Source organism: Felis catus, chromosome B1, assembly GCF_018350175.1.
Source record: "Felis catus isolate Fca126 chromosome B1, F.catus_Fca126_mat1.0, whole genome shotgun sequence".
NCBI lineage: Eukaryota > Metazoa > Chordata > Mammalia > Carnivora > Felidae > Felis > Felis catus.
This window is the reverse complement of record NC_058371.1, coordinates 138,446,268-138,471,593: the sequence shown is the minus strand read 5'-3', so window position 1 is coordinate 138,471,593 and position 25,326 is coordinate 138,446,268. Positions and strand designations below refer to the sequence as shown.

General features: G+C 39.6%; 1 protein-coding gene across 3 annotated transcripts in view; it reads right to left on the bottom strand.

The window, feature by feature from the left end:
• Positions 1-25,326, bottom strand: part of RASGEF1B (RasGEF domain family member 1B) — a 597,383-nt gene that overhangs the window by 145,021 nt on the left and 427,036 nt on the right. For all 3 annotated transcript variants that reach the window (XM_019829321.3, XM_045056171.1, XM_023252996.2), the window contains one exon: positions 17,390-17,476. In XM_019829321.3, the coding sequence (XP_019684880.1) occupies positions 17,390-17,476 (87 nt within the window). The remainder of the gene's footprint in view (positions 1-17,389; positions 17,477-25,326) is intronic.

Below are 25,326 nucleotides of genomic sequence, written 5' to 3'. Positions count from 1 at the left end.
AATCCACATGTACTCATTACCGAGGACAAAAATTATCATACATTCCCTCCCATGCATTCACTGTTTTTTTGCTGACGTATTTTAAAGTAAATTTCAGGGGCGCCTGGGTGGCGCAGTCGGTTAAGCGTCCGACTTCAGCCAGGTCATGATCTCGCGGTCCGCGAGCTCGAGCCCCGCGTCAGGCTCTGGGCTGATGGCTCAGAGCCTGGAGCCTGTTTCCGATTCTGTGTCTCCCTCTCTCTCTGCCCCTCCCCTGTTCATGCTCTGTCTCTCTCTGTCCCAAAAATAAATAAACGTTGAAAAAAAATTTTTAAAAATAAATAAATAAAATAAAGTAAATTTCAGACACAATATCATGTCACATATAAGTTCTTCAAAATATATTTCTAGTTGACCACAGCTTTTCAAAGAACAATCAATACACCCATCAACATTTACAATAATTCTTTAATACCTAATATCTAGTCAGACTCAGTTTTCTCTGATTTTGAAAAATGTCCTTGCCGAATTTTTTTAAATCTAGATTCAAGTAAGACCCATGTACTGTGTTTAGTCATGTATCACAAAAGTTCCCTCTCCTTTTTATATTTTATGCCATTCATTTGTTGAAAAAACGGAGTCATTTGTCCTAAGGAATACCCCCGCCCCCTTTCTAGATTTGGATGATTATATCCATGTGATGTCATTTACTACATTCCTCTATCCTGTGAATTTTCTATCAAGTGATATTTATAGGTACAGATTCGGTAAGCTTCAGGATTAATTTTAGAGAGACAGAATACTTCGCAGGTGATACTGTGAACCTCCTTTTGCATCATGTCATGAGACACATAACGTCTACGTGTCTCACTTTTACTGATGTTAAAGTTAATTAGTGGTTGCAGGTAATCAACATTGCAGGCAATCAATGTTTGAGCTATCAGTTTTAATGGTCACTGATAATTATTTCCTGGATCCAGTAGTGCATTAGGGTTCTAATGCTTTTTTTTAGGTTTCTAATACTTTTCAGCTTAGAAAGTCTTGCTCTATTATAGTATCAGATCATTAAATATTTTCCTAGGACTTTGTTTTTTTTTTTTTCTTTTTAACATTAAATCTTGGATCAATCTGAAATTCACTTCAGTGTACAAGGGAGATGAGGATTTAAATTGATTTCTTCTAGAAAGTATGTATTCCAAGAATGTCTCCAGACAAGTAGTGAAGATGGCCTTTATTGCACCATCCACCGAGTGATGGAATTCTGACTGGCCATAGAGCTTTTCTCAGTGGGACCCCAAACTATTTTCCAAATATTCAATAATTTTCCCAACACTCTCTGTGCCGACATTGGTACATTGATTGGAGAGAGATTCTGTTACTTACAGAGACATCACACTAGGACTCAGACTGAGAGTATCTGACATGGTTGGGTGTCTGTCATGACCTCTTACTTATTGTAAGAGCACTTCTATACCAGAATGGAAAACTAGGACTTTTGTGATTACTCAGGGTTTTGTTCAATCACTAAGTTTTAAATCTTGAAAGTGTCAGCTTTTTATTTCTGCAAACTATCATTTTGCCATTGAGGGAAATAACCTTGAAAAATCTGTACACATGATATAATGACTCAAATATAAGCAGAAGTAGTTACATTCCTTTTTCTTCTTCTTTAAGAAAAAGAACATAGTCACCTCGTTCCAGATGTTGACACCTTCTGTCTGCTCCTTAAATCAGCAGAAATAAATCTCACTGACAGGGTAATTATTTAGGTCATTTTTGTTTTGTTTTGTTTTTTACTACCTTAAGAAAAAGTTATCAGGTACTTGGTTTAAATCAGGAATAAAAAAGCTGTAAGACTTTCTCAATGGTTTCTTGACTCAAAAAAAATGGTTTCTTGACTCAAAAAATTTAACTAATATTAGGTTAGTTGTGCAAAAATTTGAATCACATTACCTTTTTGATCAAAACCATCCATAGTTCCTCGTTATTTACAAAATCAAATTCAAATTCAAGTTTCCACCTTCAAGTTCTCTCATTATGGATCCCCCACACCTGGCCTCCCTTTCTCTCACCACTTACTCCTCAGAGGAACTCCTCAAAATTGTCACTCTGGTCTATTCTGTGTCTATTTGGTTTTACACATGCTAATTCCTAACCTGAACACCGTTCTCATTTCTCTTTTAACTCAGATTCTAGCCTTTTCTTTTTCAAATCCAGATCAAGTTTACAGTCATCTACATTTCTTTTCCGGGTACTGGCCTTAAAGATCTCTTTGTTCTTTATATGTCTTTAGAAAGAAAATGGCATAGTTTATTTAACATGTAAGTTTTTTCTTTTACTGTTTACAGTGTGTTTGTTATGGTTGTCTAAGTAGGTTGTAAGAGCCAAAGTACTATGCTACATAGGACTTCATTTTTGGACCCTATTAAATTGAAATTCCTATGAATTTTTTAAAGGATAATTTTGATGATGTGATTATCAAATCCACAAATGGCATGACCCTAAGAGTATGAGAGATTTAAAAAATGGCCACAATTTTCATGTCTTCTGATATGGTGGCCTTTTGTAAAGTGACTTTGAAGCTCCTCCCATCAAGAGATGGAGGCTGTTTTCCCAGCCTTTGAAGATTCCTGGCCTTGGGACTTGTTCTGACCAACTGGCTACAGGGAAAATGATGGTGTCTCTGTCCTGAGTTTATTAGGACTCAAACGGTCTTTCTTGGTTTTGTTTACTATCTTGGGACCTCTCTTCTGATATGTGAGCGAGTCCAGGCTAGCCTGTTGGAGGATGAGAAACCATGTAGAACAGAGACTAGCTACCCCAGCTGACACTTTTTTAGACCCACCAGCCTCCAGGTGACCTAGCAGCTAACCACAGATATATGAGTGGTGAAGTCCAGAAACACTGCTAAACTGAGCCCAGCATAAGTTCTGACACATAGAATTAGGAACCAAATCCACCAACTTTAGGGTGGCTTAATATATGGCAAAAATTAACAAATACAAAGGGAAAGATAAAAAATACTAAATTACGGCATTTTGATCCTAAAAGACTATAGCATTCTAGAAAAAATATACTATACTCTTAAGGTAAAATGTAACTAAGGGAAGTATGAAACTCTAAATTTCAGTTAAAAAAGCTAACTGTGTAAAGAATACACAATACCAGATAGCTTATCAACATATATACAAAACACTTAGTGGCTTTGGTTGACCACAAGCATATGACTCAACCTTGTGTTTCTACTCTTCTAACAAAGCTGGATTTTAAGCTATGATTTCATGACTTATGCTGTGTTAAATGTATCAGACCCCAAAGTGGGGTTTGTCCAGAGGACATTGACCACTATGTTGAAGGACCTTGAAATCAATGCACACAAGGAAAAATGGAAGGCAATGCACTTGGGTATCCAGTGGAAATATCGAGGAGGTAGAGTGGATAAGATAAATGTCTTAACTATTTAAAGACCTACCATGTGGAAAAGAGGCTGGACGTGTTTAGTGCCACCTCATTAAAAATTAGGACCTTTGAATATTAGGACCCATGAATAGAAGCTATAAGAAGGTATATTTCATGTCACCAAAGGGAAGAGGTTGAATTAGAGAGGCTGCATGTGCATACTGTTTAAGATTGTAGACTAGGGGCACCTGGTTTTCTCAGTTGGTTAAGCGTCTGACTCTTGGTTTCAGCTCAGCTCATGATCTCACGGTTTATGAGTTCAAGCCCCACATTGGGCTCTGTGCTGACAGCATGGAGCCTGCTTGGGATTCTCTATCTCCTTCTCTCTCTGCCCATTCCCTGCTCATTCTCTCTCTCTCTCTCTCAAAACAAATTAAAAAAAAAGAATGTAGGTTATGTTGGGGTGTCTGGGTGGTTTAGTCAGTTAAGTGTCCAACTCTTGATCTCAGCTCTCAGGTCATGATCTCGCAGTTCATGGGACTGAGCCTCATGTGGGGCTCTGTGCTGACAGTGTAGAGCCTGCTTGGAATTCTCTCTCTCTCTCTCTCTCTCTCTCTCTCTCTCTCAAAATAAATAAATAAAAAAAAAGGAAAAAAAAGGAACGTAGACTATGTAGTCAAAACCAGGTCCTCTGCTTAAAGCTGGATGATGTTGGGCAGCTGCCCAACCTCACTAAACCTCAGTTTCCCCTTTATCTTTAAAATGGAAATAATAACAGTACCATTTAATGAGGTTATGATAAAGATTAAGCAGGATTTTTGAAGATAAAATGCTTAGCCCAGTGTCTAACACATAGTAAGCACGCAATGCACCTTATTTATTATCATTAATAATAAGAGCTATATAAATATGAAATGAACTGCCTCAGGTGGTAGAAATCTCCCTCTAACTGGAAATGGCCACAGGAGGGTTGGCAGGTGTTTGTAGGACAGATTTAAGCATCAGATGAGAAGTTGGACTAGATGACATTTAAATTACCTTCCAGTGCTGAATAAGCCATTCTTTATCCCTTAAGACAGGAATAACTTCTTTAGTATCTCCCAGAATACTTAGCACCATGGATCAAATGATATTCACCTACTATTCTTAGTAAAATTGTCTGATCATATAATTATAAATGTATACTTTTCTCATAGTAAGAGTTGTTCCATGCTGAAATGAAAATATGTGAAGATTCTTGATTTTTCTGTATCTAATTTGCTCTTTGAAAAAAGGATGCCATAAAATTTTATTTTTATGATTACTAATATTGACTAAAATGAAAAAGTGTAAGTTTTAGTGCTACAAATTCTTCTTTGTGAGACACTGAAATCCATATGTACAAGCCTCTCATCTTCTCACACTTGGAGTTAACCTATCAGAATGCTTCATTTTATTTTTTTTTTAATTTTTTTTTCAACGTTTATTTATTTTTTGGGACAGAGAGAGACAGAGCATGAACGGGGGAGGGGCAGAGAGAGAGGGAGACACAGAATCGGAAACAGGCTCCAGGCTCTAAGCCGTCAGCACAGAGCCTGACGCGGGGCTCGAACTCACGGACCGCGAGATCGTGACCTGGTTGAAGTCGGACGCTTAACCGACTGCGCCACCCAGGCGCCCCCAGAATGCCTCATTTTAAACTGGTCAGATATTTTCAAGGAACAAAAGGCTGAACTTTCTTTCAAGACCGACTTCCTATCTGTCCAAGCTGAAGCCAGTAACCAACCATTTTTCCTTCTCTTTGCATAGGCCGCTTCTGGAAATGCTGACCATGATCACTCTTACCTTCTACAGGCAGAGCAGACACTTCTAGCTCCCTTGGCAAACCTATTTAATAAAATAGATCTGGTAGAATTACCTAAACAGGATAATATACCCATCTTCCTCAACTATCTCACTGTTATCAGTTAAATAGGGAGGAATTCACATTGGCCAAGGCCCTGTCTTCATGGTCTCTAATTGATAAAAAACTTTCCTTTTCTTACAATGAGTTCCAGCATAACAGTGGGCATTAATCATCTGTGGGAAGGGTTTTACTTTAATTAATGAAACTTTAGAGTTGGGTCATCTGGCCAAGAGAATCTTAAAATGTGTAAGTGGGAAGAAAAGTTCTGAATTCTGGGTTTGAACGAGCTCTGGATTCCGGGTATGTGGTGAAATAAACAAAGCATTCACAAGCACAGATAAGATTTCCAGACCATTCAGTGCCTGGGGTGTGCCATACACTGTGCCACACAGGGAGGAATACAAAGAAAAGAAACATGGTCCATCACTAAGAGGAGACGGAAATCCAAGCAAACAATTTCAACAAAGTAAGAGCAACGCAGTAATAGAAAACAAGTACAGGTTTAACTCAGAATAGAGGGTGGAGGAGGAGCAGAAGAAAAGTGGAAGTGAATGGTAAGACAGATTTTGAAAAAGAGGAGGGGCTTAGGCAGGAACAGCCTGCACAATGGCACAGAGCTGTGAAGTAGTGTGTAGGAGTCGAGGGAATGAGCAATGGAGCTGAGGCTGGGGTGGCCGGGAGGTATGTTGTCATACATGCCTCACTCTGCCATTGAGACATTCAGCCTAACTCAGTAGTAATGGGAGGTCACTCCACCTCTCAGTCAAGTAAGGAGCTTGATCATATTTGCACTTGGAAAGGATAACTCTGTAGTGGTATTGATGGGGTGCTGAAAGAAGGTGAGTGGTGAGAGGGGAACCAGTTAGGGAGTTCATCTGGAACCAGAGGAGAGATGACAAAGGCCTTAATTACAACAATCACAAGGGGGGAAAAGAGGGTGAATGTCAAGGATTCAGAGCCACCTGTACTGCGTGGCTGACTGAATGGAAGAGAAAGAATGAGGGATGGCACCCGCCTTAAAGTTTTGGGAAGAACGTAGGAACGCTTCACTGGGAGAGGTACAGAGCATTTATACAGCAGCAGAATCAGAAGGGAATGAGGGGCCAATTGCTTTAGTTTTTGAACATACTGAGCAAATAAAACAAGAGAGTGAAGAAAATTTCTTAAGGAAAGAGAGTTGATTTTTTTTTTTTAATGGGCACCAGGAATGGAACACCAGAGAGCAAAATCGGAGGCATCACTGAGGAAGAAAGATGAATGAAACAGTGGAGGAGACTGAGAAGGTCAGATGGGAATTTGCAGGGTCAGCTCTCAAAAAAAAACCAAGAGAGGAACAACTTGCAAGAAAAGGTCAGTTGAGTCAAGCCAAAGAAGAACTGAAATGTACTCTGGATTTAGCAGTAAGGATTTTCCTACTGACCTTGGCAAGACTACTTTCTCTGGTACAGTGAAGGAAGGAATCTTCTATGCCACAAAGAATGGAAACACTTCCCACCCTCCCACCCTCAACCTCTTTTTCTATTGTAATCTAAATGCTAATTTCCCTTTGTAAGTTCTCGGTATAAAAATCAGCTTCTGCCTTTTGCAAATGAATAATGTCTTTTAAGAGTTACCCTGTAAGCAAATGTCTTTTAAGGTAAAGTTGAATTTTTCACTGTTTTTCACTGTTTGTTAGAGAGGTTTCAGAAGGCATTGAATGAAAAGCAGGCTGAACCCAGGTGATCAAGAAAACAGGGATCTAAGATACAACAATATGAGAACTTCTTTCCCTTTCTTTTTCTATCACTTCTCTCCCCTTGGTAACAGGGGGAGCTTACAATGTGGAAAGCAGCTTACAATGTGGAAAGAATTAGGCTTGGCGATTCGAGGACATAAATAATGAACAAGGCACAATCCTGCCCCGCCTAAGCCCCCAGCCACAGAGATTACAAGCCCTGCAAAAGACAGACATGCAATCAACCAACCCTAAGTGAGGTCCAGTGAAATAAATGTTCATAATAGTAAAAGCAAAGTTCTATGGGAGCCCAAATATAATTCCCCATCTCTCATAAAATGCAGGAAATGACCTTTAAAAATGTAGACACAATTGGGGAGTTCACCGCACCACTAATTACCTCCCTTATTCTTCAGATCATAAACTTTTATGCAATCTACTCTCCGTTCACTTCATTCGTACTCGTTTATTTCACCAGGCACCCAAACGGTCTATATGAAAACCTTAACAGGCATTAGTGGCAAGTGGAGATTCCAGCTCTACCCTTGGCTTTATTGCGATTCTTTTGTTAAATTGAACTTTAATGATATTTAATAATACCACTTTGACTCTTCATTGAAAGTGTTAAAGTTCTTAAAATTAAACGCATAGCCTCATGAATTAGGTGAACACGAAACCTCTTTCTCCGAATGGAGACAAACTGGGACACCAAAATATACGGAAAGGCTTCTGAAGGATACTATTTTGATCTGAGTAACCTCATGGTGATACCTTTGCAGTTCATACCCCCTTTAAAGTTCTTTGTAAAGCAACTGCCTTTAAAGAGACAACCTAACGTTGCATGATCACACATTATTTCCACTTGTGCAGGGTTGCTATTTTTAACTGGGGCCTTTGGAAAATGAAAATCTAAGGTTGGTTAGCTGTAGCCAGAGTGACCCATAATATAAGCCAGGTCATACTTTTTTGGCATCCTTCTGTGTGCTCTCGGGAAACTTTGATTATATTTTAACTAGGAACAGAAAAGAGATCGTCCAAATAAAAACCCATCTCTCCAGCAGGTGGTTAGGCAGGGGTTCTTGAGTCAGGCATGCCTAGTTTTGGATGCCAACTCTATCATTTATTAGCTCTGTGACCTTGAACAAGTTCTTTATCCTCTCTAGGCTTCATCTGTAAAATGATTAAATGGGAGACTGGATATGAAGAACTCAGGTTAGTGTTTTGCAGAGTCCTCAAACAATGGTGGTTATTACAATAATTATTATTGCTGTTATCACTTATACCCAACCGACCTGGATTACTGTTTATAGCAGATTGCCTCACACATGGAAGCCATTCAATATCTGTTTATTTCTTCATGGATATTTGGTTGGCATAGAATGCTTACACTGTAATTTTTCAAGAAGGGCTTCCTTTGGCTTTCTCCAGGGAACCCACAGTATTGGGAAGGAAGCAAAACTGCCTAAGTTCTATATGAATTCTGCTGATAATGCTACAGTGTTATTTCTCAGAGTTTAGTGATATTATTTTTTTTTAGATCTATGTGAATAGAGAGTATATGTATCCTATGGCAGTCTTAGATCTTTTTTCCCTATTCCCAGGTTGGACAAATTAAAGTTTCTCTTTCTGTCAATAACAGATGAGGTAGTCTACTAAGCATTTTCTATCAGAAGTTCCGCTTGATATTTTTCAGCTGGGTTCTGGGAGAGACATCAGGGCAGTGCTAATGGGAAAGTGTCAGCACACTGAGATAAGAAAAGAATAAACAGGAGTTTTGTAATATAAATATGACTCCATGACCTTTGATAATGGCACAGTCTCCAGTAGCAAGGGTCTGGTGTGTGTGTGTGTGTGTGTGTGTGTGTGTGTGTGTGTGTGTGTATTGTTAATAAAACATTCACCTCATATTTAAACATCAAGTACATCATAATATGGCTGTACATGTTGTACCATATATTTCAACCTTTATAGATAAGCTGTAAAGCAAGATCAGAATAAGAATGATTTTTGTTCAAGTTTGTTGTTTCCCATTTTTATAGTGTATAGGCATCTACCTGCTTCTGAACCGATGAATTTTGTAGACCTAATAAAATATATTCTAGAGATATTCATTGTTCATATTTCATTTATTTTCTGTAGGATTGGGGATCTTGCGTTGAATATTTTTATACACTGATGGGAGAATATAAGTTGAACAGCTATTGGTTTAAGCATATTTGTTAAACCTTATTGTAACTCTTTGGAGCTTATCAGACCTATTAATGGGGCCATTTTTTCTGCTATGAATACTGGGATGGATAGATTTCTTGTCCTTGTGCATCAGGTTGCATTTGTTACCCACGTGAACTCCTGCCAGTGGACCCAAATTTCAGCCAAGGGTATGCTGGGGTAATAGTGGGAATTCAAGAATCTAAATTTAAAGGATATATTCTCAAATCTGGTTATTTAATATTTGCAGACAGTCCTCTTTAATTGATATTTTCTACTGTTTTATTGTGCTCCACTTTATTGTGATTCACAGATATTGTAGATCTTGTTCTCGTTTGTTTTTTACAAACTGAAGATTTAAGACTTTGGTGGAAATCACTGCAGATGTGATGGAAATAGCAACAGAATTAGAAGTGGAGCCTAAAGACGTGAATGAATTGCTGGAATCTCATGACAAAAATTGAACACATGAGGAGTTGCCTCTTATGGATGAACACAGGAAGTGGTTTCTTGAGATGGAATCTACTCCTGGTGAAGATGCTGTGAAGACTGTCAAAATGACAACAAAGGATTCAGAATATTACATAAACTTCATTGATAAAGCAGCAACAGGGTTTGAGAGGATTGACTTCAGTTGTGAAAGAAGCTCTCCTATGGGCAAATTGCTATCGAAGAGCATCTCATGCTCCAGGGAAGTCATTTGTTTTTTAAAAAAAAAAAAAAAAAGTCAATTGCTGTGGCAAACTTCAGTGTTGTCTCATTTTAAGAAATTGCCACAGTTACCCCCTGATCAGTCAGCAGACATCAACATCAAGGCAAGACCCTCCATCAGCAAAAAACTCATTGAAAATTCAGGCGATGGTTAGCATTTTTTAGCAATGAAATATTTTTTAATTAAGGTAGGTATTTGTTTTTAGACACAATACTACCGCACACTTAAAAGACTAGAGTGGAGTATAAACATAACATTTACATACACTAGGAAGCAAAAAAAAAATTCACTTGACTTGCTTTATTGCAATATTTGCTTTATTGTGGTGGTCTGGAATCAAACCTGCAGTATCTCTGAGGTGGGCCAGTACAGGACAGTAGAGGGGTTCTGACTTTTGTAAAATTCTTTGTCTGTAGATGTAGTAGGTCACTCACATCGAATACTATTTTAACAACCATTATGAACAAGGACAAGAAGTTGAAAATAGCTGACTAAAATCCTGTGTGACAGGGTTATAGCAAAAGCTGGAGCCCAAAATGTTTACTCCAGGGAATCCAAACCTGCTTCCAATGGTGAAAGAATAGAATACAATGTCAAATATATGCATGAAGATATTTATAAATATTTTCAAACTAATGGCAGCTCCTACATACAATGAATATCAATAGAAATGTTATTTGACCAGATAATGGGTCCCATTGCTGTTCCTGAGTTTGAGTATTTTCAGCACAAACTGGTTTGCCTCGTTCCAGGGGGAGCTTTTACGAAATTCAGGGTATGATAGATATCTGAGTTTATTATGTTCAGAATTCAAAGACAGGGTTCTCTGCTAAGCGGACTTCTGCTCATCACCTCATTCGCAGAGACAGACCTTAATGTGTTTATCTCGCCTTCCTTACTCAGGCTCAATTTGGGAGATGGGTCTTAGCAACTAGGCATTTTCACTTCTTTAATTGATATTGCCTACTGTTTTCTACTTTCACTAGATTCTAAGTGACTTCTCACAGAGCACACAGCCACTTTCCCCCCAGTCTAATTGTGCACTAGGATACCACTGGCCACTGTACCACTGGCCAAAATAGTAGTGGTGTAGACAAGATGCAAGTTGATTTCTGTCTCAGGCAATAGAAGGCTGGACAAAAGCAGTCAACAATTCTATGGAGTCAGAAACCCTGACGCTTAAATTTCATTTTTCTGCCATCCTCTCTTGGTCTAAGGTGGCTCTTCTTGCTTTTGCTACCTCATCTGTAGTCCAGACAGCAAGCGAGGCCTGCCTTTCCCTACAAAAGGCATAACTCACGACTTGCATGCATCACTTCCACTCACATCCCACTGACAATAATCTCATCATGTTGCCACGTCTAGCTGCAAGGGAGGTTGGAAAATGTGCTCTTTAGCTGAATGGACATATCCCAACTAAAACTTCCATTATCTCACAAGAAGAAAATTGACCCCTTACTTTGAAAGTTTCATTCTCACCTTGTCACAAAAAGCTCTAGAAGAGAAAAACTTAATGCATTTTGCTCCATAGACCAGAAGCTAAATGTATAGAGATAGTGATCCAATCATACAGCTCACGCTCAAAGAATTAAAATTTTGTTTATCTGAAACTGTAGTAGTTGTAATGGCTTGCTTTGCTCAGCATTATTATTATTTTCTAATTACTATTCCTGACTTTGGTATTTTTTTTTTTGGAAGCAGCAGTAAGCCTGTGGGTTGGCTTCTCCATTCTCTTGGGTCACTGAGAGCCCTGAATATTGAATATTAACCCCAAGGTGCTTCTCACAGAATAGGTGCTATCTATCCAGATCCAGCTACCACATCATGATGTAACGTTCAATGATTCTCAGTGGGCTGTCACTTATAAGACTATTCTTAAAATGTCCCTGTTTGCTACCCTAAACTTTCCTTTGATAAGAAATATTCTCCAAGTGCTAAAAGGAGCTAAAGATTAATCTGTTAAAGGGACACCTCTCTTTATTTTCTTCCCACAGATGCCTCCCACCTTTGAAATAAAGCGGTGCTCCATTTTGTTGATTCTGAGTTCACCAGTTCCTTTCTTTTTATCTATTGTTTATCCAGTTACTTCCAACTACCTCCTCCAGTCTCCCTTTCGCTCACCCGGAAATACAGAAGGCCCAGGGAGCCTTGTTTGTTTTGTTAGCCACCCTTCCATTTAATAACACTGCTATCCTTCAAGGCGGTGTCTCTCTCCATTTCCTTCTAGTCAAATCAAGTTAAAGTTACTTTCCTTTTGACTGGGGACATGCTTACCTATCACCTAAATTCCTTTTGAGAAAGGCAGGTTGGCATAGCCATGGTCACGGGCAGCTCCTAATCTAAAGACAGCTCCATCCGTTTTGTGTATTCTGCGCAATTTGCCAAGGTCATGGCACTTTACTGGGTTGTTTTGACTCGGCATGATCTACACAATGCTTGCTGAGCTGAAATAATGCTTCTTTCAGCCCAGTCTCTTGTCTTGCCAGTAGGGCCAATAAGAATTTTGTGGGAGAGCCTGTTAAGTTAAATTTTATGTCGTCCTCTAATGTTACTTATCTCTCAAAATCCCTGCTTTTGTCTCCATCATCATTGTCTTATTCCCTTTCAACAGTCCACTTTGGATCTGCCATTAATTTATTGAAATCCCAAAATCCCTTTTGCATTTACTGCTAGCCTATGCAACCTCTTGGGGGCAACATGTTTACGGTCAAATACATTAAAGAGTAGTCTGTCTTAATTCATTCTCCAGAGTATCTCCTATGAATTACAAAGAAAGTCCTCCAGTTATAACATTGTGGGATTTGGGAGAATAAGTTCATCTTGAGCTTTCACAACATGATATTTAGCAGCTGCAAAGGCAAGGAAGACAAAGCTGCCAGGTCATCCCCTGGAAATCCCAAGACATATATTTTTAACATTTGCATTCTTATTTACATAAATTTGTATGCTTCGTTCAAAAGGCGCTGACTCCAATTATGCAAAATAAAACACGCAACTCCTCTTGATCTGAGAGTGGATAATCACACATTCCAGGCTTGCTTTCCTGCTGCCCAGAGTGATTTCTTTGGTTTTTCCCTCTCTGCTCCTGGAAGTTTTCCTCCTTTATATCTACCCTCTAATCATAACCATTAATGAAGAGTTATCATTTAATTATAAGACTGGAGTCGGTCCCAAAATATTCTTTTTTCAGATTGGTATTCTCTGTTATCCAATTGGGATTTTCATAACACCTTTCCACCCCCCATAGCAAGGGAACAGTAGTCCTTGGTTCAGTTTGGGACACCATAACTGGGTCCGGCGTGCAGCCTTTCACCCAACAGAACATTTTTTTGATGTGAGGAAGAGAGTTTGGATTCAGGGTCAAGTAACCATAGATTCAATTATTCACACCAATGCTGCTTTCCATTGACCCCTATAATTAAAAGCTTGACTTTGCTTACATTTTTGGCATCATTTTCCCCCTTCAGGTAGATGGCAAACAGAGCTGATGGCAAAATGAATTCATTAGAGTATTTGACAGCAAATGTATAGATCCCAGAAGCCAGAGCTTTGGAGCAATCCACTCAACCCAAGACAGTCCCGGTGTCACTGTATGGATACCTGGCTGCTAATTCTGCCCTGCCAGAGGAGAGAGACCTGAGAATCACAGAGTGAAATACCACCAAACCAAGAATGGTCATACTACACTTAATTTCCTTCTGCTCTCTGAAAAGCATTCCAGAAAGTCACTCCCTACCATTTTTATAGTGCTGTTACTGTTTCTGATCAGGTGTAGGAAAACACTGAGTAAACTCAGTAAACTGAGTAAACTGTCTACTGGATGAAGTGAAACTTAGTCAAAACAGAGCCCTCCAAGGATTATTGACATCTGATGTTAGCCTTTGAAATGTCTTCTTTCTGTCCCCACAAACTGCTGGTCTATTTAGAACCTATATTAACAAAGTTGGGGCACCTGGGTGGTTCAGTTGGTTAAGTGTCTGTCCAGCTTCAGCTCAGGTCCCAATCTCAGGGTTCAGTTCGTGGGTTAGGGCCCCGCATCTGACCCTGCGCTGACTGCTCAGAGCCTGGAGACTGCTTTGGATTGTGTCTCCCTCTCTTTGCCCCTCCCCTGCTTGTGCTCGCTCTCTCTCTCTCTCTCTCTCAAAAATAAATAAGAATTAAAAAAAATTTTTAAAAAAGAACCTATATAAACAAAATAGGTGGGGCTGAAGGGGAATGAAGCAGAGACAAGGCAGTGAAGGGCTGGGGCGGTTGCCAACACATTTTGTGATGTGCGGAGAGGGGTTTTGTTTGCTTGTTTAATCTTTGTGCCAAGTGATACTCTTCTCACTAGGAACTCAAGTCAGCAGAGAGGAAGTGCAGACCCACTGAATACAAAGTACAGAAACTCAGTTCCAAGTAGCTTGGGTTGCTTCCCTTCTATGCCTGCAAAACGTCAGGCCTGCAACTTCATGAGGAAGAGGCTTCTGTTCAGCCAGGGTTTCACACCCTGTGGACTGCTGCATTGGGCGGGACTTGCCACCAAGGCAAAATTACCAGGATTCATTTCCTTTAAAATTTTTTTTTAATGTTTATTTATTCTTGAGACAGAGAGAGACAGAGCATGAACGGGGGGAGGGTCAGAGAGAGGGAGACACAGAATCTGAAGCAGACTCCAGGCTCTGAGCTGTCGGCACAGAGCCTGACGCGGGGCTCGAACTCAAGGACCATGAGATCATGACCTGAGCTGAGGTTGGACGCTCAACCAACTGAGCCACCCAGGTGCCCCGATTAATTTCCTTTTAAAAAGTACAAAAAAACTCTAACTCAGATATAAATTTTAAAAATAATAAATAAAATATTTATTGAGTACCTACAAAAAAAAAAGGTACGACAAATTCTGGTTCCACCCACAGATACCTATAAGTTGGAGAGAAAAGCCCTATTACAAGAAGTTTTGTTTGTTTTTGACTTTTGTCAACAGCAGCTCTGTTTCATCCCAGGCACTGGATTGTGTGTGGCCTGAAGATGCTCTACTGGGCAAACAACAGAAAGGCAGCAGGAATCCCAGATATACTGCGGCCCTTCTGGTAAAGTGTGCTCGATATACCAGACTTAGGCTTCTCTCCCCAACATATGCTTCTCTTCTATCCCCTTCCTCAGCTTCCATTTCTTCTTCTTTTTCTTTTTTTTTTTTTTTTGTGTGTGTTTTTATTTATTTTCGGGAGAGAGACAGAGAGAATGAGCCAGGGAGGAGCAGAGAGAGGGAGAGAGAGAATCCCAAGCAGGCTCTGCACTGTCAGCACACAGCCCAATGCGGGGCTCAAACTCACAAACCATGAATGAGATCATGACCTGAGCCAAAACCAAGAGTCAGATGCCTAACCGACTGAGCCACTCAGGGGCGCCACCCCCTCTCCCCAGCTTTCATTTCTTGACATAAACAAATTGAGGATGTGCTTCCTCTAGGCTTACCACGTGTATTGCCTTTCATTTATTCATTCATTCACTTGCATAATTTGTTGAGTGCTTGGATACATAGTGAACAATATAGGTAAAAATAACAACCTACATAGCGCCTAGGTGGCTCTGTCGGTTAAGTGTCTGACTCTTGGTTTCAGCTCAGGTCAAGATCTCACTGTTCGTGAGTTCAAACCTTGCATCAGGTTCCACATTGACAGTGCGGAGTCTGCTTTGGATTCTCTCTCTATCTCTCTCTGTCTCTCTCAAAATAAAATAAACGTAAAAAAAATAAAAAATAAATTAAAACTTGCTGTTATGGATTTATATTAAATTATTTAACCTGGTGACAGTCCCATGAGGCAGGTACTGTAATGATGTCCTTTTTACAGGTGACTTTGCTCAAAGTCACATAGCAAGTGAATAGCAGAGCTGGGATTTGAACCCAGGCAGGCTGGCTCTAGCGAGCCCACACTCAACCATCACGCTCTACACTTCTTGGTGGGATTGACGGGTATGATTTCAGGTTCAGAAGAGTAGCACTTCAGGCAAAACCTGTAATTTCTCTTCTAGAAGTAGTCGTTCGTTGCGCAAGAGAGTTTGAATAACAGGTATGTTGTTAAAAGTAGTATCGTGGCTGGACCTAACACTAACATGTTGAAGGGGATCAGAATATGCCACTCCCAGATAATCCAGTTTGCCAAAAGAATTACTTTGAGCTGAAGTCAACTGAGAAACAGTTCCCCATCACTTTCAGTCTAAAAGCAGGGCATAAATCTCCCTTTCTAAAGGTTATATACATTTTTATTTTTGTTTATGTTTTATTGTTTATTTATTTTTGAAGGAGAGAGAGACAGAACATGAGCAGGGGAGGGGCAGAGACAGAGGGAGACACAGAATCCAAAGCAGGCTCCAGGCTCTGAGCTGCTAGCATAGAGCCTGACACGGGGCTTGAACTCACAGACTGTGAGACCATGACCAGAGCTGAAGTCGGACACCCAACCGACAGAGCAACCCAGGCGTCCCCAAAGGTTACATAAATTTTTAAATGTGTCTTCTTCTCCCATACCAGCAAGAAGATGACTTTATCACCAGAGATGATTCTTATCAATGGGTAAGGCACCAACTTGAGTCTACATAACAAACTTAATAAATAACTCTTATCAACCCATTAATTTTCTCCATATGTTTATCTTCTCACAATTTACCATTCTGAGAAGCCCAACCCCCCCCCCCACCTTCTCCTTTCTCCTGCACTTCTCCACATTTTATTGCTTTTTGTTAAAATAGTATAAGCCCGGAATATGTAACTGCTTCTTTGGCCCCTCACTTCTTTTCTAAAATGTTTTTTTTAACGTTTTATTTATTTTTGAGACAGAGAGAGACAGAGCATGAACGGGGGAGGGGCAGAGAGAGAGGGAGACACAGAATGGAAGCAGGCTCCAGGCTCTGAGCCATCAGCCCAGAGCCCGACGCGGGGCTCGAACTCACGGACCACGACATCGTGACCTGAGCCGAAGTCGGACGCTCAACCGACTGAGCCACCCAGGCGCCCCATCCCTCACCTCTTTTCTATGAAGGGCTCCTTATTTGTAGTAATAAACATTTTCTCTTGTTTATCTCTTTTTTTCCAGTTTGATTTGCATAACCCCAGGTACTAAGCCTAAGGGAGTAGAGAAAAAAAATTGTTTTTTTTCCCCTCTCCCCTACAATGTAAATTACTAAAAGCACCCTCTTTCCTTCTAACAAGTTCTGATAGACCAGGGAAGGTAAGTTAAAGAGATCAGAGCAGGACATTGAAAGGGAGGACATCAGCAGGATGGGAGTGGGGGTAGAAGCTGAACACAGGCACCTCAGATTAACATCTCTCAGTTTAACATTTTGCTAAGGGCAAGGGTACACTAGGGCCAACCAGACCGGTCAAAATTTGGATTTTTATCAACCACTTTTATGAGATCAGTTTGATTATTTCACCCAAATAGCTCAAGACAAAAGGCATAACAGCCAACACACTCAGATCATACTGTTGAGTAAGAAATGGATTCATTCTTACTTTGCCAATTGGCTTCTCAATCAGAGGACTCGTAAAGCAGACTGGAGTTATGCCGCTGCTGTACATCGAAAGCTTCCATTGCTGTTCCTGCAAGAAATGAAACACGTGAAGAGAGAAAGAGAGAGAGAGAGACACAGAGAGATTTCAGACTTGGCTGACTTTTCTGCTGCACAGAACCATTTTCCAGTTGCTCACAATAGTGCCTCAAGCACATAAACCTAAGGGTTGTCACTTGAAGTACCTAAGTCAGCAGTTTTGCACGGGCATCTTCAATATGCAGTCTGTGCAAACTCAGTTAACCTTGTACAAGGACATATTACAAAACCGTTTAAGACATTTTGAAGGAATTCATGCACACATATTGACTTAGATGCAAAATACTTCAGCCTAATCTGTTAAGGTATCTTCCTAGAACATAAATCAGACTATGTGAATCTTTTTAAAACAAAAATAACTTTACTAATAGCTCATTGCACAAAAACACTGGCCACAAGTCAATGTCAGTCTTCAAATCTTTAATTCTATGTGGGATACTATCCAAAGTTCTCTAGCTGCTTTTCAGAATACTCCAAATAGTGACTTTTGTGGCGGGGGTGTGGGGGGGTTGTTTTTTGTTGTTGTTTTCCTTTTTCTTTTTGTTTTGACTTTTTCTGCCTCAGTTGTAATTCTGTCCCACAATTTAACCTAAAACTCAAGCCACATTACTCAATGTGTTTCCTTCCATTCTATGCCTTTGTTAATGTTGTTCCCGGTTCCTAAAATATCCTTTCCTTAGTATCTGCCTATGATTTCCTACCTGTCCTATTAAGCCCAGCTCAGATTCCCTAAGAAACATTTTGCTATTTTTCTCTACTTCTTTTCTTTATTTTAAATTTTAATTCCAGCATAGTTAACATAATGTTCTATTAGTTTCAAGTGTGCAATATAGCGATTCAACAATTTTATACATTACTCACTGCTCATCACAATAAGTGTACTCTTAATCCCTTTCACTTGTTTCACCCGTCCCCCAACTCACCCCCCATCTGATAACCATCAGTGTTCTCTAGAGTTAAGAGTCTGTTCTTTGGTTGTCTCTTTTTTTTCCTTGTTCATTTGTTTTAATTCTTAAATTCCACATATTAGTTAAATCATATTGTATTTGTCTTTCTCACTTATTTCATTTAGCATTATACCTTCTAGATCCATCCATGCCACTGTATATGGTAAGATTGCTTTCTTCTTTATGGCTGAGTAATATTCCATTATGTATGTCTTTGTGTGTGCGTATCTATGTATATACACAACTTTATTCATCTATTGATGGATACATGGGTTACTCTCATACCTTGGCTATTGTAAATAATGCTGCAATAAACATAGAGGCACTATAGCTTTTCAAGTTAGTGTTTTCATTTTCTTTGGGTTACTATCCAGTAGTGCAATTACTGTATCATATGGTAACTCTATTTTTTATTTTTTGAGGAACTTCAGTACTGTTTTTCAGGATGGTTGTACTGGTTTGCATTCCCCAGCGACAGTGCATGAGGGTTCCTTTTTCTCCACATCTTCACCCACACTTGCTGTTTCTTGTGTTTTGATTTTAGCCATAGTGACAGGTGTGAGGTGACAGCTCATTGTGCTTTTGATTTGCATTTCCCGGATGATGACTGATGATGAGCATCTTTTCATGAGTCTGTTGGCCATCTGGATGTCTCCTTTGAAAAAGTGTGTATTCGTGTCTTCTGCCCATTTTTTAATCAGATTATTTGGGGATTTTTTTTGGTGTTGAGTTTTATAAGTTCTTTACATATTTTGGATACTAAACAGATATGTCATTTGCAAATATCTTCTCCCATTCAGTAGGTTGTCTTTTAATTTTGTTGATGATTTCCTTTGCTGTGCAGCTTTTTATTTGGATGTAGTCCCAAAAGTTTATTTTTCTTTTGTCTCCCTTGCCACAGGAGACATATCCAGAAAAAGTTGCTGTGGCCACTGTCAAAGCAGTGACTGTCTGCGCTCTCTCCTAGGATTGTTACGGTTTCAGGTCTCACACTTAGTAAACTTGAGTTTACTCTTGTGTGCGGTATAAGAAAGTGGTGCAGTTTCGTTCTTTTGCATGGAGCTGTCCAATTTTCCCAACACCATTTGTTGAAGACACTGTCTCTTTCCCATTTCATGCTCTTGCCTCCTCTGTCAAAGATTAATTGACCATATAATCGTAGGTTTATTTCTGGGCTCTCTATTTTGTTCTATTCATCTATTCATCATTTTTGTGCCAGTAGCATACTGTTTTGATGACTACAGCTTTGTAATATAACTTAAGTCCAGAATTGTGACGCCTCTAGCTTTTTCTTTTTCAAGATTGCTTTGGTTATTCAGGATCTCTTGTGAATCCATACAAATTTAGGATTATTTGTTCTAGTTCTGTGAAAAATGCTGTTGGTATTTTGATAGAGATTACATTAAATCTGTAGATTGTATTTTCCTCTACTTCTGACTAGAGTCAGAGTAAATCTCTCCCTACCACAAAGTCCATGTACTATCATTAGAGTACTTGTCACTTTCTGCTGGGAATGTGAGCTACTGAGGACAAGAACTCATGTCTTAGTTATCTTTGTATCCTTCACAGTGTAGCACTGGTCTTATACATTGCTGTGGTCTAAACATTTGTGTCCCTGCAAAAATCTGTATGTTGAAATCCTAATCTCTAAGGTGATGGTGTTAGGTGATGGGGCCTTTGGGAACTGACTGGATCATGAAAACAGAATCCTCATAAATGGGATTAAGGTCTGATTAATTAATTAAAAGAGACACAAGAGAGCTTCCTTGTTGTGTGAAGATACAATGAGAAGTCTATAACCTAGAAAGGGGCCCTCAGCCAACAGTGCTGGAGCCCTGACCTCAGGCTTTAGCCTCTAGAACTGTGAGACAGAAGTTTCTGTTGTTTATAAGACACCAAGTCTATGGCATTTTGTCATAGCTGCAGGAACTGACTAAGATATACTGTAGGTGCTTTCTGTTAGAGAAATCTTTCTTTTTGCCAGCTGAATCTTTTTCTCTATGTAGTCACTAATTTCCAAAGACCCTCCAGATCCGGCTCTCTCCAGCTCCCAGTTCTCATGGCCCTAACACACATTTTTCACTCTCTTTGCAGTCTTTTTAGAGGAGACACCAAGAGGATTGTTACTGAAGAAAAACACTTAACTGTAGGTACCAATAACCCCATAAAATAAAAATGACCTTTAAAAATTAATTAACAAGTATTGATCCATCCCTACCTCCTGCTGTCCATTAATTGGCCATGTTTCTTGAGTAAAAAGAAGATTTTTCAGTGGTCTTAGCAAAGGATAGAGTTTGGCCCTCTGGAATCTCTACCCCTGCTGTTACTAATTATCTTACCCTGGGCAAATTACTTGTTCCAGGGTGGCCCTGCCTGTGAATGTGGTTTGCATTATCGACACACATCATGCAGGGTATTTTGAGACTAATTGTGGAGATGTCTGTGACCTGGAAAGGTGAGGCGTAATTTCTGGGGAAGAAGCCCTGTAGTTTACCCTTAGGAGAAGTCATTCAAACATCTGCCTTCTTCCCCGGGTCTGAGAACAGGGGTTATGGTTGGATTCCAAGGGAGGTGAGGATTTCTGTCCATTAGGAGTTAAATGGAGACTAGCAACTCACTTCACAGGTCATATTCCAGCCATCAAAGTTTAATTACTATCAAACCCTGTTGGCTCAGGTCCTAACCATATTAGTGAAGCCATGAGGAAAGTTCCAAGGGCTCCCATTACCAAACCCCACCTTCCAGAGATAAAAAGACACTGCATGGCACCAGGGAAAAGGTCAAAATATATCTACTTGAGATTACAACTTTTTTTTTTTAATGAAAATGTTGATGATCAGGACATATGATTCTGTTTTGAGGAAGTCAATATGCAGACACAGTAGATAAATCTGAAGAACTCTGCCCTTTACTCTGAGGCTGGTCCAGTTGCTATGGCAACATATAACTAGTTTTCTTAGGTTGTTTTGCAGCCTGATTTTCTTTAGACTAAAGATTCCCTTGATATGTTTGCACTGCGTATAGTTAAGACTAAAACAACCCAGTAGTTGCAAAACATAGATTTCTTACCTAGAAATTACTGGTTTGGTGGGGAAATATGTGATGATTTTCGGCCATACCTACAAGGGCATTTCTGAAATCATGGGTTCATATGCAACACAAAGTAGTGATGGGCATACAGTTATTATTAGCCAGTGTCTCCCTTTTTCTGTATCTTTTCCTCATTTCAGGATTTCCACAGAAGGTTTTGCTGTTGTTGTTCGGGGGATTGAGCGGCGGGGTGGCTGGTGCTAACTGCTGCTCTGCATTGAACTCCCCATTTGCTAAATGTGGGGGACGAGGGTGCTGAGAATGGACTTGGACCAAGTGGAATTACAGAGAATTAGAGAAAAGTTGTTGAAGCCTCAGGCAGCTCCCTGCAAAAAGAGAGCAATTACTGCCCTCATCTTCTTTTCGTAATAACTTCAGAGCACCCCTGAGAAGCTACAGAACTGCTCAGAGATCCCCACAGGAAAGGTACCTGGTGTTTTTGTTCTATGACTGAATTCCTAAAGGGAGAGGGAAGAAGTGGTTAAGGACTTGAACTGTAATTACAACCTTCAGTGTTTATCCTGGCGCCTGAAATGTAAGAGCAATTCCTGGTGCTAAAGGACAGAAATAATCTAGGATTTTAAAGGACATAAGGATCACCTGTTAGACTCAGCTAGTTGATTGAACAGTGGGATCAGTCCAGATGGCATCTACTTAAGGGTGCATCGCTGGGCAGCTCAAATGAATCTAATAACCCTGAAGGAAAGAATGAGTCCTCCCTCAGAAATCTGATGGACATTGTTGTCCATCAGCTCCCCACCCCTCCTCCCCAACACCTCGGGGCTAGGAACAATGTGTTCTGTTTTGAGATGGAACCAGAACCTAATTTAAAGATTGCCATGCCTCCATCTAGCCTTACCTAGTCACATTATTTATCTGGAGTAAATATGATTGGGAGTGCTTTTAAAGAACTGCCAACGCAGCACTTTAGTTGCTCCTCACAAAAGTCATCAGCTGTTTCTGGGACCTAGGATGTTGAGGGAACTGGGACATTGCAAACATTCAGTGGGAACCCAGGAAGGAGAAAGTTCCGGAAAAAGGACATGCTATAGGTCATCAGTGTTGCTCTGGCCCCTGTTTTCTCTGGCTGCCTGACCTGATGGTTGAGGCCAACCAACAGGGAATTGGGTTCACCCCGCCCATCCCCGCTGAAGTTGCTTCCTTGCAAGGGTCAAGCGCACAGATGCAGAGGTGAGGTGGCCTTGGGAAGGGAGGAGAACTGGGTGGAGGGCCATTAAATGTTGACTCACTTAGGCTTACCCAGACTTCCTCCCTTTTTCCACATTCTAAAACAATTTTGGTGAACTTAAGTAAACTGTGCATACTGCTAAGTTTTCCTACTTCCTTTTGGGTTATTATCACAGACCTAGACCAGCTCCAGTATATGAAAATCCTCTCCCTCTAAAACTTGCAGGCATAGAGTCACAGGGGCAAATGTACCCACAAATAGTCCAGTTTCTATATTTTCTGGGCAGAGTTCTGGTAGAGGCGCCCTGCTTATGCATTCTTCAGCACCTCCCTCAGTGCTCATTTCCCTTAAATGCTCAGCTAAATTTTTGCATGTAAATTTCCATTTCTTGGATGTTTCACATGCTGGTTTTTAAAATGTCTCCTGTGCTTCTGCCTTCCTTTGCTATGTTTTATGCATCTTCAGTAGCACCTGTACCTACCACAAGGCTACCATTACAAAGAACATTATAACAAGTGCTTTCGAAACATTCAACAACATTAATGGGACTCCTGAAAGAAAGAGGCACATTCCCTTCACTGCCTGCTTGTGTCTATGAGTTTCCTGCCAGCCTTTATCCAAATGCACGTATAATTAGCTACGACACCACTTTGCATCACACTCTTTTACATTTTCCACCTAACATCACATTACATGTTTTCTCTGTTATTACACAGTCTTTGGACTTAATATTTAGTGACTACATAATATTCCATCAACAAAATAGAACATAATGTATTCGGTATCTTGATAGATATTTTTATTATTTCCATTTTCCCTCTAATTGTTTTTGAAATTTAAAAAAACAGTTGTATTGAAACAATTCATGTCACATATAATTCACCCATATAAAGCACACGATGAAGTGGCTCAGTCGGTTGAGCATCCGACTCTTGATTTCAGCTCAGGTCAGGAGCCCAGGGTCGTGGAATTGAGCCCCATTTCAGGCTCTGTGCTGAGTGTAGAGCCTGTTTAAGATTTTCTCTCTCTGTGTCTCTGTCTCTGTCTCTCTCTCTCCCCTCCCCCTCTCCTCTGCTTTTGCTCACTCTCTCTCTAAAATAAAATTAAAAACTAAAAAAAATAGTAAGTGCACAATTCAACATTTTTTAGTTTACTCACAGTATTGTACAGCCATCACCACAATGTGATTTTAAAATATTTTTGTCCCCTGTCAGAAGAAACCCATTACCTACTAGCAGTCATTCAGCATCTCTCCAGCGGCTCTCCTCCCTGTCTCAGGCTCCAGGCAACCACTAGTCTACTTTCTGTCTATATTTTTGCCTATTCTGTACATTTTATATAAATGGAATCATATAATATGTGGTCTTTCATTTAGCATATTTTCAAAGTTCATCCTACTGTTGTAGCATGTATCACTAATTCATCCTTTTTCATTGTGAAAAATATTCCACTGAATGGATATACCACATTTTATTTATCTACTCATCCATTTGAGTTGTTTCCACTTTGTGGATATTAATAAGGCATACATGAATATTCATGTCCAATGGATGGGATGTATGTTTTCATTTCTCTTGACTATACACATAGGGGTGGGAATACTAGATCATAATTTAGCTGTATGTTTCACCTTCTGAGGAACAACCAAACTATTTTTTCCTATAATTAACACGTAAGTATACTCTTTTTTTCTTTTGAATCATTTCTTCAGGACATATTTCAAGGAGTAGGGCTCCTGTGCCAAAGATATGGACCTTTTTTATGGCTTTTATTCTATACCATCCAATTATTGTTTTTCAAAAGGATTAAACTGGTTGACACAGCTAAAATTCATATTTGTCATATACGTACACATGTACATATACACACAACTCTTTTTTTATATATAGCAAACTTACGAGAAAGATGTCACAATTAACTGCATATTTATAGATGAAGACACTAAAGCCCACGGGGGTTAGTAACTCAGTGTCAGATGACCAACCAAAGCAGTACAACGCCCCTTTTATGGGCTTCATTACTTCAAGTGTCTGTACCCAGTATGTCCCTGGTTTCAATGAGTAATTGCTGACTATGTCTCTATACTGTAATTTCTTCAGATTGTGTCACAGTGAAACAATAAGCATGGAGTCAGAGGCACGAGCTCAAATTCTAGCCCCATAACTCGCTAGCTTTGAGATCTTGAGTAAGAGCTGCTGAATCACGATAGCCTCAGTTTCCCCAAATATAAAACAAGATGATACCTACACCATAGGCTCGCCTAGAGGATTTAAATTAAAATTTGGCTCACCCAAACAAAAAAAATGCATAAAAAATGCTAATATTATTTTTTCATGTGAGTAACAAATGTTCTATTTTATTCTTCCTTGATGCCCTCTTCAGAGTGAAATATCACATACCTACGAATCTCTATTATGATTTAATAAATACATTTCCTCCCCTTTGTCAGTCAATAAATTATCCTCTGAGTACTATAACTTAGCTCTGTGCTAAGTTTATAAGAATTTTTGTATAGAAATGTTAATAACTAGTACAAAGGCTTATAAAGTTTTCAATAAAAATTTTAACAATTATAGATTATAATAATTGTAAAAGTTACAGATACAATAGGAAAGC